General features: G+C 42.4%; 1 protein-coding gene across 3 annotated transcripts in view; it reads right to left on the reverse strand.

Moving 5' to 3' along the window:
• Positions 1–13,833, reverse strand: part of PPP1R16A (protein phosphatase 1 regulatory subunit 16A) — a 108,641-nt gene that overhangs the window by 31,646 nt on the left and 63,162 nt on the right. For all 3 annotated transcript variants that reach the window (XM_020995008.2, XM_020995007.2, XM_020995005.2), the window contains one exon: positions 178–248. In XM_020995008.2, coding sequence (XP_020850667.1) covers positions 178–248 — 71 coding nt within the window. The remainder of the gene's footprint in view (positions 1–177; positions 249–13,833) is intronic.

The following is a 13,833-nucleotide window of genomic DNA, read 5'->3' on the forward strand; positions in this document are numbered from 1 at the left end:
CCCCCCGCCCCGAGCCCAGACAGACTTGTGTTTACCTTATCTGCTGAAGGCATAAATCACTCACTGCTACAGTGCCCCCATGGGCATTAGTGACCCCACATCACCCCCAGAAATCCGTTACTTCATGCCCTTGCTCAGCATCCCCACTGGCTTGAAAAAAGTTCTCAAGACACTAACCTGGTGCAGGGCAGTAAGGCCATCCTCGTTGCACAAATTGGGGCTCACACCATTCTGAAGGAACTGTCGGACTGCCAGGAGAAACCAGGACAGAGTTAGAGGCCAGGACTGTTGGTAGCAGCTGCACATGTGCCTATATCAGTGTGTTTATGAGGGGACCAGTGACGGGGGAGGTTAGAGGAGAACTACTATGCCATTACCTAAGAGACATCCCAGGTGAGCCCTGAGGACATGTCAGGAGTACAGTCCCTTCCCTAAAGCCCCAAACTCCCTATTTCTCTGAGGCAGATGAGGAAGTCAGATTAAGAGAAAGACTGGGCAGTGGCATGAAGCAAGAAAAGGAGGGACATTTCTTTCCAGGCCTTTTCCTACCATATCTCTTGGGTTCATGTGGGTTAAATAAATGACAGTTTAGTAGGGCCTGACAAGCTTGATTTCTTTCCCACTTACATTTGCCTATTCAAATGATAAACCCTGGGCAAGTTACCTTGGGCTGATCTTCTGCTTAAGATGGGAAGACAGAGAAAGGTCCCTAACCTTCCAAAAAGCCTGCTTAGCCAGGGCTCTCACCCCTCCCAGCCAGCAAAACACTGACCCTGTATCGCCCCTAAACATCTTGGTAGGGTGTTGGCATGGTATGTGGGGTATACTGAGGACCAGCTTACTCTATATCTCCTTTAAAGAGATGGGCTGAGGCTGCAGCAGAACATAGAGAGGAAACTTCTCAAAAGGGAGATCCTGGAGCTGATGCCAGAAGGAGCTTGAGGAACAGCCATCTAACACCCAAGTCTCTTGTGTACCAGGTTGGTCTGAGTAGGGTAGGAGAGAGAGAGAACAAGGAGGAGCAAAGCAGGCCAGAACTAAAGAGAGCTGGGAAGCATAAGGGATCCATCATTTTGACCTGCACCCCTCAAACTTCACACTCCCTGAACAGTAGAGAAACATGGCAAGGGATAGCTTCTCCCCCTCCCCCCAACTAGGGTTAAGGGTATCCTCCTGAAAGGGAAGGAGGGATTATCATCTGAGCAGCCTCACATCTGCTCCTAGGCACTGCCCAATGCCAGGGGCCATTTCCTATTGTCTCCTCTTGTCCCACATTCTGTATTTATTTACTCTTTTAATAATAATGATGGCTAGCATTTATAAAGCACTTTAAAGTTTGCAAAGTGTTAACTTATTTGATCATCACAACAGTCCTGAGAGGCAGGTGCTATTATTATCCTCATTTTGCAGATAAGTAAACTGAGGCAGACATAAGTTAAGTGACTTGCCCAGGGTCATCAGCTATTAAATGTCTACGGAATGATTCAAACTCAGGTCTTTCTGGAGTCTTCCAGTATTCTATCCATTGTGCCACCTTGCTGTCTCATTTTTCCCTTTGGCTTAAACTGTCTCCTCCATCTTGACTTCCCCCTCCACTTTTTAAATTCTCTTCCATTTTTTTTTTGTTGTTGTTCAGTTATTTCAGTCATGTCTAACTCTTCGTGATCCCACTTGGGGTTTTCTTGGCAAAAATACTGGAGCAGTTTGCTATTTCCTCCTCCAGCTCAGATGAGGAAACTGAGGCAAACTGGGTTATGTGACCAGCCTAGAGTTACACAGCTAGTAAGTATCTGAAGCCAGATTTAAACTCAGGAAGATGAGTCTTCCTAGCTCCAGGCCCAGCACTCTATCCACTGCTCCACCTAGCTTCCATCTTTAAGGCCCAGATATGCTTTAGGCAACAATTACCTCCCATTTCTGGTCGTTTAGAACAAACTTTTAAAATTATGAGCCTCTACTAATAAAACATTGTTGAACAACCTCAATATGTCCATATTTACTTATTATGTACCTGTACTAATAATTATGTCTACTGTAAAACATTAAAAAATAAAAATAAGAAAGATGAAATAAAGATGAAACTACATTTAACCTTAGATTCAATACTCTACTGAACAGGAGAGTAACATGGTCTTTAGGAAAATTACTTTAGCAGCAATGTGTAGGATGGATAGAGAAGTGAGAAACTTGAGACAGGGAGATGCATCAGGAGGCTACTGCAATAATCCAGCTGGGTTAGAGGTGATGAGAGCCTGAACCAGTGTGGTGACTATGTGACTAGAGAGAAGGAGACGGAGGACAGAGATTCTGGAAATAGAACCAACAAGATTTGGCAACCGAACTGTGAGGTGAAGGAGAGTGATGAGTCATAAGTCTAAAATTATACAGAGATTGTAAACTTAGGCAACCAGAAGGACCATGGTTGCTCTTTCCAATAACAGGGAAATTTGGAGGAGACCTGGATTTGGAGGAAAAAGATAACATATTAAGATCTGCAATGCAGATCAATCACAACCCAGCCATGTCTGCTTATTCTCTGTGATTCACCCTGTCTCTCGCCCAATAAAAAAAATTTAAAAATTTTAAAAAAGGAAGAGGCAGAGGAGATTCTTACCAAACAGTATGTTAGAACACAGAGCTCATCCACTGAAAGGAGGCGCCTGCTGTAGCCAGGAAATAATTGGGAGCAAAGTGTGGAGATGCTGGGGTGGAAAGCAGAGTTATGCCTGGGCAACTGCTGCAGGTGCACTGTGCTTAGATTATAACTGTCCTGCAGGGCCAATGCCTGTGCCCAGCCAACTTTGGGAGGTCAGAGGTGAAAGAGGGTGTAGCGGGGGAGTGTTGCATGATAATTGGTGAAAGAGATGGTGTAGTGTTGGAGACAAGCTTATGTCTGGCCATTTTTGAGAAGAGTGGGATTAGAACCATCTTTCCATCCTCCAATTAGCTGATTACACATCACCTGGGGTCATGCCATGACCTCCCCAGGAGTGCACAGCCCCAGATTCCAGAGACCATTGTTTTACAATTAGTTACTTGACACTAGCGTATGCTCTAGCTCTCAAGATCACAATCAAAGGATGACAGAACTGGAAGTGCCCTTATGTGCTACCAAATCTAACTCCCTAGATGTCTAGAGGAAGATACCAAGGCACAGGAAGTAGAAAGCATATGGTCAAGGTCACACAGAATTAGAGCTTCTAAATGTCAGCCATGTGACAAGGCAGTCAAAAAAGTTAATCTGATCTTGCTTGGGGCTCACTAATAAGGCAGTCCTATTGTCCTCTGCCTTGGTCCGAACACCTCCGGAATACTGTGTTCAGTTCCAGGAGCCACGTTTTAGAAGGACACTGATCAACTGGAGAGCATCCAGAAAGCGACTGGCAAGGGGCCCCAAGACCATGTACAGGAGGCCTGGATCAAAGGACTAGAGATGTTTAGCCTAGAGAAGAGAAAACTCAGGAAGAAAATTGTTGCTGCCTTCAAGTATTTGAAGAGCTGTCATGTGCAAGAGTGATTAGGACCGTTCTGCTATGCCCTAAAGAGAAGAGGCCCAAGCCCTAGAACAGGAGGAGCTCTACAAGCTATGGCCATGATGTGGGGAAGCTCTTTGGTGTGTGCAGTTCTGATGGAAAGGAGGATTACCTCTGCAGCTGTCATGTGCAAATGTGATCAGGTTTGGTCTGCTTTGGATCAATCAGTTGAAGTTAAACGTTAGCTCAATGAAATGAAAAACTTCCTTGCAATTTAGAGCTGTCCAAAAGCAGAATGAGCCTCCTGGTGAGGTAGCAGGGAAACTGGAGGTCTTTTCAAGCAGAGGCTGAATGATCACTTGTCCAGGATTCAGTAAGAGGGGAATTCCTGTTAAGGTGAGGTTAGACGAGAATCATAGGATCATAGATTTAGAGCTGGAAGGGACCTTAGAAATTATTTAATCCTATCCTCTCATTTTACAGATGAAGAAACTGAGGACCCAGAGGGGTTCCCTTGCCCTGGGTCACACAGGCAGTAAGTGGCAATCAGGTCCTTTGATTCTAAATCCAACACTATTTACACTGTTCTACACCACCTCCCATAGATTACATCTGGGGACCCTCTCAACTTTGAGATTCAGTGAACTCTGTCCAGAGTCCCCATCTCTCAGTGTCCTCTGGCCCATGAATGTGGGGAAGAGAAGTCATCTGGCAAGGCTAATTCAACCCATACTTTTTTGCCCTAGGGAAAGTCCTCCCCTACCCTTTAACGGCCCTGGTGCCCCATTCTGGAGGAAAGCCAAGTCTAGGAGTTTGATGGAAGGTGGGGGAAGGTGCTACCCAATTATTTTAAGAGCAGACCATGAATCTTTGTTAGGAATTTTACACAGGAGTCCCAAGAGACTAGATTGGGGACTGGTACTCTTTGGGAATAGCTGCCTAAATTCACAGTGGAGTGGCACTGGGCACTTCGTAGACACGGACTTCACTGACTTTATGCAGTGAAGTAACCTGAGGCTGTATCCTGGCTTTCTCAGTTCAGTTCATATGCCTAGGGAAGTGAGGAGATTTATCACAAGGCCTGGCACTGAGCAGCACCATTGAGCAGACATGGCTCTGTGGCACACCAAGGACAGACCATAAACTTAGCTACTGCCAGAGCTAGCAAATAAGGATATTACAGAGGTGGAAAGACCTTGCCAACCTCACTGGACAGCCTCCTAGGCTTCTGGCAGCAGGAAGGGAGAATTATATGGAAAAGGCCAAGAAGAAAGAGGAGAGCAGAGACAATAACTGGAATATACCAGACTCTTTCTACAGCTCAATCAGGTCAGATTCTGGGGCAGGGAAAACTATATTTCTTGACACCAATGATGGAGATGAAATCAAGACCACCTCCCTGTCCCCTCTAAAGCAGCAGCTTTGCCCAGGAAGATGTCAGCATCAGGCAAAGGGCAGAACTATGACACAGGGCAAGGCAAGATTCCTGTGATGGACAAGAGCAGGAGGATAAACACTGCCTCAGGCTATGACAGACTCTCAGCTGGAAGGACTTTAGAGGTCATGTAGTTGAACACACACATAAGCAGAGATCCCTTCTATACCATTCCCAAGTCTTCATCCCGCTCTACCTCCAGACCTACAGAAATGAAGTATCTGCTATCTCCCAAGGAGCAGAAATCTGTCTTCCTATAACTTCCACTCCTTGCTCCCAGTTCTACCTCCAGAGGGCAAGGAGAAAAAGTTGAATCCCTCTTCCAAACCGAATAGCCTGTAAATACAAAGACAGTTATCATGTCCCCACTAAGTTTTCTCTTTGCTAAGCTAAATATCCCTAGCTCCTTCAGCCAATCCAAAGATGACATGGTCTCCAGGCCTCACACGGCAATCTTAGCCACTCTCCTCTGGATTAGCCAGTGTCACTCCTAAAATGTGGGTCCAGAATTAAACTCAATACTCTGGATGTGGTCTAATAAGGCAAAGAATGTTTTGGACAGTATCCTTCTATTAATGCTTTGCCAGGGACTTGTTTGGGATTCTCCTAGGTGGCTGAGGTAGTCACCTTAGGGCACAAAGATGAAAAATAAGAGTAATAATAACAGTAACAATAACTAACATTTATATAGCTCTTTCAGGAGAGGTGATTTTCTTATCTCCACTTTAAAAATATATAAACTGAGGCAAACAGAGGTGAAATGACTTGCCCAGGGTTATACAACTAGTAAATATCTAAGCCAGGATCTGAACTTAGGATTTCCTGATTTCATGGTCAGGGTCCTTCCTACTATGCCACTGAAATGAAAGTCAGAAGACGACAGAAAGAAGACCCCAACCCCAGGTTAGCCCAGGGCAGCCTGCCTGTTCTGGCCCCAGAATCCACACTACTTAGAGAAAAGGATGAATGAGAGCTTCAGCCAAAACAGAGGAGTGCAGGTAGGAGGCTGTGGGTAGGAGCTCTCCCCATGGAGAACTTCAGAGACCTGTGTTCTTTCTCAGTCTCACCAAAATGGGCAGGGTCAGGTAGAAGAGGTATCACTGAACTGGAGACAGGAAACCTGACTAAACCCTGGCTGACACCAACTGTGTCTCAGGGAAAATCACTTAAGACTTTCTGATCACTTAAACTCAGTCTCCTTTGATGTCAAACACTGCTAATATTTGTACTACCTTATAAGGTTATTGTAAGAGAGCACTTGATAAACTCCAATATGCAAATACATGAAGAATCTGTGATTTCATCCTCTCCACCTGATATAGGCCTAGATTCATCTTCCTATCAAACCACTTTGCATAAGTCTGTCCCACTCAATGATTCCCATAGCATACATCTTAGTCTGCTATTCAAGGCCCTCCAACATTGGGCCCTAACCTACTTGCAGCAAAACAGCCATTCTCTTATGATGGGTGGATATTGTTTGCACAGGAATGTCTGTTATCTTATAAAAGTGTAATGGGGATTCTGAATTGTCCAGGGGATGTGGGAAGTATAATCAAAAGCTCACTCAAGAAGTGGGGGCTTCTTAAAATTACCTCAACATATATCTTTCATTTTAGCTCTAACAGTGGCCAGGGAGACACAGAAGGCCTTCCTCATAGGGAAAGAGACACAGAAGGCCTTCCTCACAGGGAAACAGAAGCTTGGTGGATAGTCTAGTTGGGGTGGGGATGGAGGGCTAGGGTTGAAATATGAAGAGAAAAGTCAAGGGGCCCTTGTAATAGAGTAAGCCTAAACCTTAGAATCTTATTCTTTATAACAGAGGGAAATGACCCAACCTCTGTTCCTCACACAAGACCCTCCATTTCTTATCTCCATGCCCTTGCAGTAGCTTTTCTCCAAGCCTGGGATGCTCTCCTTCCTTACCCCCTCTACTACAACACCACCATCACTGTCATCATCATTGTCATCGTCATCATCATCACCACCCTAGTTTCCTTAAAAGCTGAGCTCAAGTCCCAACCTCTTCTTTTTTTTTTTTGTATTTTTAAAACTGTGTCTCCCTATCTCACTTAGACTGGAAAGGCATGGGCTACTCACAGGTCCAGTCCCACTCTGATCATCATGGGAGCTTTGACAAGTTCGTTTCTAACCTGGGTCTGAGGGACACCTGATTTTCTGAGCCCACTGCAGATCAGAACTGCTGAGCTTAAGAGGTTCTCCAGCCTCAGCCTCCCTAAGTAGTAGGGATTTCAGGTGTGCACCACCACACCTGGCCAAGTACGTGAGGCCCTTTCTGATTCCAATGAGTTACTACTGCCTCCTACCCTTCCACCCTTGAATTACCTTCCATTTATTTTGTATATAGTATTACTTATATATATGTACAGGTTATCTCTCCTGATAGATTTTAAGCTCCTTGATGCCAGAGACCATTTCATTTCTGTTCTTGTATCCCCAGAACTTGGCACAATGCCTAGCACATATACTCTAATTCTCAACTGTACCTGTGACTGCACCAATTGAGAGTTGCCTGCATTGCTGAAGACTAAAATTCATTCATGCCTGCCAATCCTACGTGACTCTTATTCACGTCCTCCCAAAAGTCTGCCACAGGGACTCTACCCAATGCAATACAGCAAGGGTTCTTAACCTGGAGTCAGTGACCTTGTTTTTAAAATATTTTAATAACTGTATCTCATTTTACTCGGTTTCCTTTGTAATTCTATGTGTTTTATTTTATTCATTTAAAAACATTATTCTGGAAATGGATGCAAAGACTTTACCAAGAGGGTCTGTGACATAAAAAAGCTTAAAAACTCCTGTGCTAGAGGTTTTCTTCACTTTCTCTTGACATTGGAATGTTCTGGCTATTCACTTGTCATCCCACACTACTGCCACACGAGCACTTCATCTTCTCTTCCTATCATACAATTTTTTGATGATATCCTTTACTTCTTCAGGGCTCATCTCTGCTTCTATGTTGTAACCTGCTCACACTCACCATATACACATCTATTACCTCCTGTGTAACACTTGTTTTTAGTTCTTCAGAAGCAGCGGTATTCCATGTCTCAATGCCATATAACACCACCAGTAAAATGTGATATTGAAAAAAAGATTTTTTTCATGAGAAGTCTGGGGTCAGTAAAAGAGCTTTGCAATTTCTTTCTCTTTTTCCTTTTTAATTTTTTCTTTCATTTAACAGGTATTTATTTTCTGTCCCACACCTCCTCAATTGAAAAAAAGAAAAAAGAAAAATCCACTGAAACATATAACAGATATTCACAACCAAACAAATCCCCATATTCATAACAAAATAAATTCCCTCATTAGCTACATTCTAAAATGTCTCATTCTGCATCAAGTTCATCACCTGTAAGGAGTGTGGTAGCATGCTTCGTCATTGGTCCTTTAAAATTATGGCTGGTCATTGAATTAATAAGAGTTCCCACACCTTACAAAATTGTTTGTCTTTACAATGTTGGTGTGATTATATAAATTGTTCTCCTGGTTCTGCTTACTTCACTCTGCATCAGTACATTAAGGCTTCCTACATTTCTCCAAAATCATCCCTTTCATTACTTCTTATGGCACAATAGAATTCTATCACATTCAAATACCATCAGATGGAAAACAGATTATATTTCTTTGGTATGATTCCAGAAGGCAGAACAAGGAACAATGAGAGGAAGTTATAAAGAAGCAACTTTAGGCTTGATGTCAAGAGGAATTTTCTAAGAACCAGAGCTATTCCAAAGTGGAATGGGTTGCCTCAGGAGGGTAGTAGGTTTCCCCGCCTTGATGATTTTCAAGTACAGATAAGATCAATACTCGTTGGGTACATCCTAGTGGGGATTAATCTTTTGTTGGTATGGAATGAACGAGATGGTTGCTAAACTCCCTTCCAACTTGGAAATTCCATTTTTCTTGGTTAGTTCACCTGAGCTTTGTGATTTGAACTGATCAAGGGTAGTGAGGCATTTTCTTTTATCTTCCCACTTATCTTGAATATCATTTTTTTCTGTCATTTCCAATCAAAAGACAGATTGTTCTTCTTGACAGAGATAAAAAGAAGCAAAGTGTTTTCTGATATTATCTAAATTAGTCAAACTCAAATAGAAAAAGGTGTGGGACACATTAAATCATACATATGGATCCCTGTAGCCACATATTGACTTATAAAACCACATATTAACATTATCTATATTCTACCATATAATTTTGTTAAATGTTTTCAATTACATTTTAATCTGGTTGCACCTGCACTGGGGAGTACAATGCCTAGACTGAGTGTTTGACAACTCTGATGTAATCTATCCACAAGTAATGGTACTATCCCTTTTCTCTGATTCTCCTGTTTTCCCCAACACAGCTTAAAAAACAAATAACTTTTTGTTGTCCGTAGTTTTCTTCCCTAGTCCCAGCCCATTCTGGGATTTCATACTCCTAACACTATCCTCCAGGGGTATGCCAAACGTTTGTATTCATCTTCCCTTACCTACCCTTGCTTCCATCTTCCGCACATAAGAAGGCAGCATATCAGAGGTCAGGGTCGAATATGGAGTTAGGAAGACCTGGGTTCAAATCCCACTTTTACCACTTACTAACTTTGTGACCCTGGACAAGTCATCTCTCTGGGCCTCAGGTTTTCATCTATAAAAGAGAGATAATAATAGCATCTATTGGGGGCAGCTAGGTGGCACAGTGGATAGAGCACTGGCCCTGAAGTCAGGAGGACATGAGTTCAAATCTGGCCTCAGACCAAACACTTGACACTTACTAGCTGTGTGACCCTGGGCAAGCCTCTTAACCCCCGCCAATTGCCTAAAAAAATTCTTCCTAATTCCAAGCCCAATGCTCTATCTACTGCGCCACCTAGCTGCCTGAATTATTATTATTGTTACTGTTACCATCTTTTAAAAATCAAAGTTGGTTTATATGTAATATCCTTAGATAATTCTCTTGTTCTCCTCACTGGAACTGTTTCTCGCTATAACTTTAGCAATTCATTCTTGAGATGACTATTACTCCCACATAATTTTAGGTCATGGGATCCTATTTACCCTTTCTCTGAAACCTTTGAAAATTTAAGATGCATGTCAGACTCTGCTTGGCTTTCCTCTATCACAAATTCTAAGATGGAGTTGTCTATCTATCCTCAACAACCGATTCCTTCCTTGTTGGTGGTGAGAATCAATCCAGGAAAATAAGTCCCCTCTGGTTCCTCTGCTTTTTGAAGGATGAGATAATCATTAAGGCAAATCAAAAAATGCTCATGTGCACTGTTTTGGAAGAACTCTATTTGGGAAAAGGGATTAGACATTTTTCTGTTTGGCCCTAGATAGCAGAACTCAGAGCTACTAGTGATAGATAAAGAACTAGTAGTGATAGATACAGAAGCAGATTTATATTTGCTATAAGGAAAAACTTTCTAGTAAGAATTATCTCAGGAAGGGCTGCCCATCACTAGAGGTCTTAAAGTGAAGGCTGGATGATCACTTGCTAGATATATTGTAGAAGGGATTTAAAACTTTTCTGGGGTGCATTTGATTAAACAATGACTACTGGGATTCTGTGATTCTGTGACTTAGTTCAACACTTTCATTTTATGGATGGAAAAACTGTTTTACTTTCTCTTCTGTTTGATGTATGTGAGTTGTTTCTCCAAATAGCCTGTAAAAGGGGGCAGCTAGATGGTGCAGTGGATACAGCACCGGCCCTGAAGTCAAGAGGACTTGAGTTCAAATCCAGCTTCAGACCAAACACTTGACACTTACTAGCTGTGTAACCCTGGGCAAATCACTTAACCCCAAATGCCTAAATAAATTAATTAATTAATTAATTAAAAACAAAACCCAAAAAAACCCAAATAGCCTGTAAGATCCCAAAGGCAGGGACTCTTCTCTTTTCCTTGCTTCTGGAACAAGCCTGACACTGAGCTTAAAACAGCTTAGGAGGGGCAGCTAGGTCGTACAGTGGATAGAGCTCTGGTCTTGGAGCCAGGAGGACCCGAGTTCAAATGTGGCCTCAGATACTTGACATTTACTAGCTGTGTGACCGTGGGCAAGTTACTTGACCCCAACTTCCTCACCAAAAAGCAAAAAAATAAAAATAAACCCAGCTTAGATTGGTATGGAATGAACTAGATGGTTGCTAAACTCCCTTCCATCATGATTACTTCATCTGAGCTTTGTGATTTGAACTGATCAAGGGTAGTTAGCCATTTTCTTTTACCTTCCCACTTACGTCTGCCAACGAGCTTAAAACAGTAGGACCTTTCTAAGATTCTTCCTTAAGAGCAAAAGACAGACAGCAGCTCTGTGGGTCCACGTTCTTCTCCACATTACCTACTACACTGCCCAGAGTAGGGAACAGCTTCCAGTATAGAGCACACTCTGCCCGTCCTTTCTTCCAGCATCTTTTCTGTCACTGCCCCTTTCCAAATCGACAAATGCTTCTTTTAATGCCCATTTAGGACAAAGGCCCTGTATATATAAATTCTCTTCTGGTATTCTCAAATTTCCCTTCTTCCTATCTCCTCCTAGTCCCTCTCACCCTCTGTGTTTCCTCTCAAAGAGGATGGGGCCCGGGCCTTGTAATGCTGAGACGGCACAGCATGGTGGATACAGTGCTGGGCTCAAACACCATCCCCATACTTAGCAGCTGTGTGATTTTACTCCTCCTAGCTTTACTTCCTTATCTGGAATAATATGAATGATGATGATTCTTGGACTTCCTGCCTCATGGTGCCTGCCTCAAATTACATACTATATGCCATATGCTTTGCAAATCTTAAAGGGATATAGATAGATACATAGATGTATATATGTGTGTGTATGTATATATCTGTGTGTGAACACACACACACACACACCCTCAGCTATCTTCTTCCTCTTCCTCCTCATCATCATGACTATTAAATCCTATGGAACAGTAGGTTACACACTGTTCAGAAGTGTCCTGTGAAGGCTTTAGGAATATCTCTAACATTAGGATCCCCATACCTAGGATGCTCAACTCATGTCCTGGACTTGAGGAATCTCCAGGATTAGAATTACTGAGTAAAGAAATGGCAGTGAAACTGTCCTCTACTGCCTCTTCTCAAGCTTGTCATGAAGAACAGAGGGACCTGGGAATTGTGGCCTGGGACTTAGTAAGGAGAGAGCTGAGCAAACCCTTGGAGTTTCGGTTGAATCTGTAAGGTCAGAAATACAGGAAGTGTAAAAGAGTTTGTGAAAAGCAGCTATAGTTAGGCAGAGCTAAGCCTGCCCAGTGAAGAGAAATACGACTTCCCTTAGGAGATTACATTTCTATAGTGCTTTAAGGTTTACAAGGTACCTGCCTCACAATAACCTCTCCAGGCTGCACTCTGGACTTCCTCCACCAAGCCCTAACTTGGATACTTTTATCCTTGTTCCCCTTTAAATTTCCTCTTAGGTGTAGTCTTCCTCCATTAGAATGTAAGCTTCTAAATTTAGAGGATGCCCATCAATTGGGGAATGGCTGAACAAGTTGTGGTATATGAATGTAATGGAATACTATTGTGCTATAAGAAATGATGAGCAGGCAGACTTCAGAAAAACTTGAAAAGGCTTGTGTGGTCTGACGCTGAGTGAAGTGAGCAGGACCAGGAGAATGTGTACACTGTAACAGCCATGTTGTTCGATGACTAATATTGATAGACTTATCCCTTCTCAGCAATGCAAGGATCTAAGACATCTCCAAAGGCCTCATGATGGAAAATGCTATCCACATCCAAAGAAAGAACTATGGAGTTTGAATGCAGATCGAAGCATACTATTTGCTATTTTTTTCTTCTGTTGTATTTTGTTTCCTCTTTCTAGTGGTTCCTCCTATTGGTTCTAATTCCTACTTACAACATCACTAATGTGAAAATATGTTTAAGAGGAATGTATATATATAGCCTATATCAGATTGAGTGCCATCTTGGGGAGGGAGGTGGGGAGGGAGGCGGAGAAAAATTTAAAACTCAAGAGCTTATGGAAGTGATTGTTGATAAACCAAAATAAATTAATAAATAAAAAAGAGACAATGGAAAAATTAAAAAATAAAAGGAGTGTGTAGATAAGGGGAAAAAAAGAATGTAACCTCCTAGGGGGCAGCTAGGGCAGCTAGGTGGCACAGTGGATAGAACTTCGACCTTGGAGTCAGGAGGACCTGAGTTCAAATTTGGCTTCAGACACTTAACCCTTACTAGCTGTGTGACCTTGGGTAAGTCACTTAACCCCAAATGCCTCACCAAAAAGGAAAAAGGGGGGAAAAAAAAGAATGTGAACTCCTTGAAGGCAAGTTATATTTGTATTCTAGAACCTTAGCACAGTGCTTGGCACATAGTAAGTCTTTAATAAATGCTAGCTGACTGACTTTACTGTACAAATGTAATTTTACATATAAGGAAATTGAGGCTTAGAAAAAAGGAAATGAATGGCCTAGAGTTACAAAGGTGACGGTGGTGGTGCTGATGGTAGTGGTGGCAGTAGCAGCAGCAGTAGTAGTAGTAGTAGTAGTAGTAGTTAACAGTAGTAGTAGTAGTAATAGTAATAACAACTAGCATTTATATAGCACCTAAAGATTTGTAAAACACCACAAATGTTTCATTTTATCCTTACAACAATCCTGCCATTAATTATCATTTTGCAGATGATGAAACTGAGTCATATAGAGATTAAGTGACTTCTAGAGCTGTGCAATAAGTATCTGAGGCAGGATTTGAACTCAGGTCTTCCCAACTCCAGGTCCAGTTTGCTATCTAATTCACCACCTAGTTGTTTACTATATGGATAGTAAGTGGAAAAGCTGATACATGAACTCATGCTCTGATACTTGCTCTTTCTGGCATGACATACTGACTGCCACCAGTCCTTTCTCTCCTGTCTTCACAGTCTGGCCCTGCCCACAATG

Source organism: Phascolarctos cinereus, unplaced genomic scaffold (assembly GCF_003287225.1).
Source record: "Phascolarctos cinereus isolate Bilbo 61053 unplaced genomic scaffold, phaCin_HiC Scaffold_4;HRSCAF=312, whole genome shotgun sequence".
Taxonomy (NCBI): Eukaryota; Metazoa; Chordata; class Mammalia; order Diprotodontia; family Phascolarctidae; genus Phascolarctos; species Phascolarctos cinereus.